The 6,000-nt window shown below is 58.9% G+C and overlaps 1 protein-coding gene across 5 annotated transcripts in view; it reads left to right on the forward strand.

Moving 5' to 3' along the window:
* The window catches only part of CABIN1 (calcineurin binding protein 1), a 143,188-nt gene that overhangs the window by 111,441 nt on the left and 25,747 nt on the right, over nt 1–6,000 (forward strand). For 3 of the 5 annotated variants that reach the window (XM_011355988.2, XM_023528306.1, XM_011355990.2), the window contains exon 30: nt 1,270–1,359. The exons of the other annotated variants lie outside the window; for them this stretch is intronic. In XM_011355988.2, the coding sequence (XP_011354290.1) occupies nt 1,270–1,359 (90 nt within the window). The remainder of the gene's footprint in view (nt 1–1,269; nt 1,360–6,000) is intronic. 5 annotated transcript variants of the gene reach the window in all.

The raw sequence follows: 6,000 nt of genomic DNA on the forward strand, positions 1-6,000 counted from the left end.
GGATCTCTCAGTGCAGTGGGCTATATAGCGTGGAGGGCAGGCCTGGGGAAGGGCCTGAGGGCTACAGAGATTGGGGAGAGTGTTGGGTGGGACCGAGAAGATCCTGTGCCTGAGGTGTCGTAGGGGGTCCTGGGGGAAGGTATGTTCTGGCCACAGAATAGTCAGACACATGTCACTGTGGCTCAGTGTGGATCAGCTCGTGGGAGAGTCCTGCGTTTGGAGTTGGACCTGGGCTGAGTTCTGCCGTGGTCCAGCAGGAGCATCTTGTAGATGTGGAGGCTGCTCTGAACAGGTCACCCCACTCCTAGGGCATGGAGACTTGTCCCATTCCCTCATGGCATGGGCGGGAGGCCCTAGTGCTGTAAGGAAGGCTGCACGTGGCTCTAGAGAGGGAAGAGGTACTGTGCCTGGGTTACGTCTTCTGGTTACATCTCAAATTTGTTCCTCTGGTTTAGGGGCACCTCTGCAGGTTGGGGACTGAGCCCCGCTCTTCCAGGCAAGCCTGGACCAGTTCGTTCCCCTTCTGATGCTCTGCACCAGATTTGAAATTTCTCTTAGAAGAGTGGCTGTTGTGGGGCAGGAGGAGGTGGTGGGCGTTGGCCTGCTTGGGAACCTGACACCCTGCTCACTTATCCTGCACAAGCCATTCGGGGCCATGGCCACTGGTGGCCTGAGCCCTGGTCTGGTCCCATCACTCCCCCAAAAAAGCCAGAGCCCCACCCCAAGTCCCCCAAGGCCATTCATTAGGGACCAGAGGTCAGGAAGCCGTTCGACTGTCCTAGTTTTCTCAATGTGCATGTCAGACCTGGCTTTTCTAGGATGTGAGCTCCCCTCCTGAGATGAAATGGAAGCAGCTCAGCTGTCTTGCAGAGTGGGCTATTCTAGAAGCCTGGACGGCAGCTCTCATTTCTAACCCTGACATAGGGGTGGACTCGGAGGAGTCCAGTGTCAGCGTCCTCTTGTTCTGAGGAGGCCTTCATGGGCCCATCTGATCACACCCCAAGTCTCAAGTCAGCCCGAGAGGCCTTGGGGCCTGCTAGCACCCTTTCTCTGCCCTGCCTGTTCCCTGGGTTCCCTGTAACCCCTCTCCACAGAGACCAAGTGCAGCCCCACTATACACACTAAGCACCCACCTCCCATGCTCCACGTCTTGTTGGCTGTCCCTGATTGTCCCAGGCCCCCCACCTGTCTCACCTTCTCCACTGTCTCTGTGTGGGGAAATCTCAGTCCATCAGCGCCCAACTCTGACACCTGCCGCTTTTTCCCCAGGAAGCTGCCCTGTCCCCTGCCCCCATCCTTGTTTCTCTCCCTCTGTGGCTGGCTCTGCACCTGAACTCCAAGCTGGGCTGGAAGTGCCAGGTAAGCTGAGCTGACATGGGCTATGGCCGCATTGATGCCTGCCCATGAGAGCCCTGGCATCTGTGACCCAGACCTCCACTCTGCCTCATGGTGACGTGGGGAGGTGGGCACGACCCTCTCAGGTCATCCTTTTCCCACGTGGTGAGGCCCTGGTGAGAATGTATGCACACCAGGAGCTCTTATGCTGCTTCTCGTGGAGCCGAGCAGGGTATGGGCACTGCCGTCTGCTGAGGCAGACGCTGCCATAGACCAAGGGACAGGGATCTTTATGTCCAGCCTGGCTTTGTTTCCCTGGGCAGGTCATTTCCCTGTTCCACCTAGGTCCTCACTCATGGGTCAAATAGGCAAAAACAGCTGAAATCAATGACTTCAAAAGCCCAGTGCAGCTATGGAGCACAGTCTGAACAATTTCTGAGGGCCAGAAGCTCTGGTGTGTGAGGATGAAGTGGAGTTATAGCTGGGGGTCTGTGTACGTGGGGGGAAGAGGCACATTTCACTACTGTGGCCATTGGGGAAGAAGAGGAAGCTGGCTGGTGTGGGACTTAAGGTCCAGCTGTCTCCGGCTGGTACACTCTTAGCAGAGGCTGCCCAGGCACATGTCACACACAGCCAGAATCCCGCAGCAGAGAGGCAGGTAGGTGGGCAGTGGCAAGGCCTATGCTTCCAAGGCTGAGAATTTGGACTATTAACTCCAAGAAGCATTCTTGCCATTTAAAAGGCAGCATTTGGCCCAAGCCAGGGGAAGACTGGGGTTAGGACAAGTGGGGACTGAAGTAATGGCCAGAAGAAAGGAACCAGGTGCTGTCTGTTGGTCTGTGCTGGCTCACGTCTTGAGAAGGTATGGCTACAGGGAGCCATGTGGCCCTCTGGGCAGCTCAGCCAGCAGCACCACAGGCAGCAGCCCAGCTCTGGGGTCTGGGCCTTGGCTTCACAGGGCCAAGTACTCACCTCTGCTGGGGGTGGGGGCCTGTAGGGTGCTTACCCACTAGCCATGTGAGCCAAAGGCCAAGTGCATATTTCCAAGAGGGGCTGTGGCTACCCAAGAGGGCTGTGCTGTCAGGATGACCAGAAGGTGGACAGGATAGGTGTGAGCAGGGCCCCATCTGCCCTCTCTGCCAGCCCACCCCAGGGCAAGGATGTGCTGCCCCCAGGCAGAGGTGTGGAGACATGCACACATTCACCTGTTAATCTGGGTTCCATGCCAAACCCAAGGCATGCCTCTTGACCTTGGAGTCTCCCTTTCCACTCCGTAGGTAGCACTGGATGACAGTTTCTGCCCCCAAAGCCATGTTCATTCTTCTCTGCTGCTCCTCACTTTACACCAACACCTTGAGACGGTTTGGACTTTGCCCTCTGACCTCACTCACCCTCCTTGCCCCATCTGCCCATCCCTGGGCTCCCAGGTTGTCATCTCACGTCTCCCTCTCTGCAGCCACCCATGAGAACACACATGCATCGGGGAGGCCAGGACAGTATCCTTAGAGCAGCGGGCAGTTTGCATTTTAGAAACGGCTGTGATGTAGAGAATGAGTGGGGGCAGCCAGGTGGGGGCTGTAGGAGGAACACTGGCCAGCCAGCTTTCCAACGTGGAGATGGGTGAAGCCCTGGTCTGCTTGCCTCCCCACCGGCTGCCAGGGGACGCTGGGTGGACAGCAGCTAGGGACATCAGGGGCTGGCCCTCTCCCTTGGAGCTGAAGAGGAAGCTGAGGAGGACAGCACGGTGCTGTGTGGGGCTCATCCTGCCCAAGGGTGAGGGGCTTCTCAGAGACCCAGGCCTGTCTGAGACCCAGGCCTATCTGAGCCCTGGACTGTGTCCCCACCTCTAACATCAGCTCTCTTCCCAGGGCCATGTCCGGGCTCAAGGAGTCCCCAGGCACTTGCTATGAGTAGGCCAGTGAGCAAGAATGACGCTCCAGGGACAGGCTGGAATAGGTGACCGGGGACACCCCCAACCCCAGGATTGACCCAGAGCAGCCAGCTCACCGGGGCTCCTGCTGGACCATGGGTGAGCATGGTCAGGGTGGCCTGGCCTCCTCAGAGCACTGCAGGAGCCCCCAACCTCGTAAGCCTTCAGGGGCGGCCCTGAGGGGAGTAAGTGGCTGTCTCTCCTGGGCGGCATCAGAGGTCTGCATGTCCAGGTGCTCTGTGGGTGATTAGGACCTATAGGGCTCTCCCACGTAGGGTGCTGACAAGTCCCAGAAGAGGCACAAGGATCTTTGAGGCCCAAAGAATTTTTGAGGATCTGGTGCAGGCAGGCCCACCAGATTTCACTTTCAGGGCACTCTCACATTGTCCCCTAGAGGCTCCCAGTGTGTGCAGGAGTGCTGCCCCCTGGGGGTCGGGGACGGGGACCCTCACCTCCCTGTCCTGGACCTTTCAGCTAGAGCAGGCAATGCCCATATCTCATGGGGCTCTGGAGGGGGCCGACACAAACAAGGCCTGGGGTTCAGGCATCCTGTGGTGCCGGCAGCAGGGCCAAGGACGCTGGAAACTGGAGGAGCAGACCTTCTCCCAGGGAAGTCCCCCCAGAGGCTTGGCTCGGCAGGGGCCTGACACAGAGCCCCTGAGCTCCCCTCACCTACCATGGGCCTCCCTCCTGTTATGATAGCAAAGACCCAGGACCCTGGGCTGCCCCAGCCCACCCTGGGCCCCACTGTGCTCATGAGAGCACCGCTCCGCCTGAGCTCTGTGTGGGAGGGCTTGTGTACTCGGAGCTGCCAAAGATCAGACCTCGAGGCCTCCTGGATGCAGGGCGCTGGTTTCTGGAACCACACGCTCAACACAGACCATTTCTTCCTGGCCTAAATGTGATGAGCACATGTTCTCAGCCTCCTTTGGTCTGATCTGAGCTTACAGGAAGTGGATAAGGTATGAAGTGTTGTGAACTGTGCACGGTCTGCTCCAACCCCGGGGACAGCGAGGAGGAGTGGTCCAACCAGCTTTGGAGCTATCCAGGCCTGGGAGTGGGTCTCAGCCATACTGGACCTACTGCTGTGTGACTGAACCAGTGCCCAACACTAAACCTGTCCCCACATGTGGGTGTCATGACAATACGAATGTAGATGGTGAGGGCATGTCGTGACTGAGCAATATGCTGATTTAGAACTCCTTGTCTGAGACTCAACCTGTGGTAAGCACTCAGATGGGAGCCCCTTGTCTTTCTCCCATAGCCTTGGGGTGGCTTGTGCTCATGCTTGTCTCCTGCAGGTGAGTGACCTCTCAGAGCCCAAGCCTGGTTCTTCCAGTGCCTGGCAAAGAGGAGTAATCCTCCAGGGGGTGCAGAGACACTGCTGTGCCCCAAGAAAGAGGGAGGGTAGAGGGCAGAGTTCTACATCATGACCTGGCCGAAGGTTCGACTTAGGCTTTTTTGAACTGGGGACACCTGGCAGGGGCATGTGGCAAAATGATAGTGGGCAGGAGTCAGCCTGGGTGTAGGACAGCTGGAAACTAGCCATCTCGGGGAGACGTCACCAAAACAATTGTCACCAGGATAGGGACCAGGTGGATCTGAGGTCTCTGGGTATGTATAGAAGGAGGAGGGAGTGAGGAGCCTATGGTGCTGAAGTGGTAAGCGAGAAACTTATGTGGGGGCTTGGTGCCAGGCCAAGGCTTGGGGCAGCATCTCTCCATCTGGCCTTTGCTTGGCCTTTCCTGAGCTGGGATGGAAGAAGCAACCAGGATTTGGTGGGTAGTCCAGGGGCATACTGCCCCAGAGGAAATTTGGGATAAAGGTGCTGTGTACACACTGGAACTGTAGGTGTTGGGGGATGGTGGTACGCTCGTGGGTGAGGCTCATCCCTTCTCAGCTCATTCCTTACCTGTGACCTGGGTCCAGTACCCCCTTCTAGACATCAGCAGAGCTAATGTGCAGGATAGCAGCCCTCCCAGCTCTCTGCAAAGCTGCCCTGGAAGAGTAGGGAGCTGCTGCTGTTCTTGGAATGCAGAGGCTGAGGGGGGAATCCTGAGTCTACCTGGCTTCTGCCCAGCCCCTCCACACCCACCCCTTGGCCCAGTGCCTTCTCCTCGCTGGGCCTCACAGCCCAACTGGAAAATGAGGCCCTTCCAGCTGTAAAGCCCACTTTACACTGGGGGACTTTCCTGGCATTTCTGTCCTGCCCTCCCCCACTAAGGATGTTACTAGAAAAGGCTTCACTCCAGTTCTCACTGTCCCAGTGGATCACCTGCCTGCCCTCCACAGGGCCCTCGCGGCACAACTCCAGGGGGCGCCGTTCACAAAGCTAGCCGCTAGAGTGAGGACAGCCCTGGCCAACGGGTGGTTGGCCGCTGCCAGCCAGGCTCTCTGCACTTCTGGCCTACCCTACACCGCTTTGTCCGGGCCCCTGCGGGTCAGCAGCCCACTACCGCCGCGCGGGCGGCCGGGCCACGGAGCCCGCGAGGATTGGCCGGCAAAAGTCAGTTGTGCTGTTGGGCCCGCTTCCAGGCTGAGCGAGCGAGCGCCCGCGCCCCGTCCGGCTCTGCCCGCCCCGCCCCGGCCCACGGCGAGCGAGCCTCCGCGGCCATGGCCCGGCGCCCGCGTTAGCTTCGCTGCACAGATGCCACCGCGGAGCCAGCGGGTAGGAACTTGCCCAGGGCTAGGGGCGGGGGGCTGGGCCGTGACCGCCTCTCCCCGCTACCCGCCTG

Source organism: Pteropus vampyrus, unplaced genomic scaffold (assembly GCF_000151845.1).
Source record: "Pteropus vampyrus isolate Shadow unplaced genomic scaffold, Pvam_2.0 Scaffold23, whole genome shotgun sequence".
Taxonomy (NCBI): domain Eukaryota; kingdom Metazoa; phylum Chordata; class Mammalia; order Chiroptera; family Pteropodidae; genus Pteropus; species Pteropus vampyrus.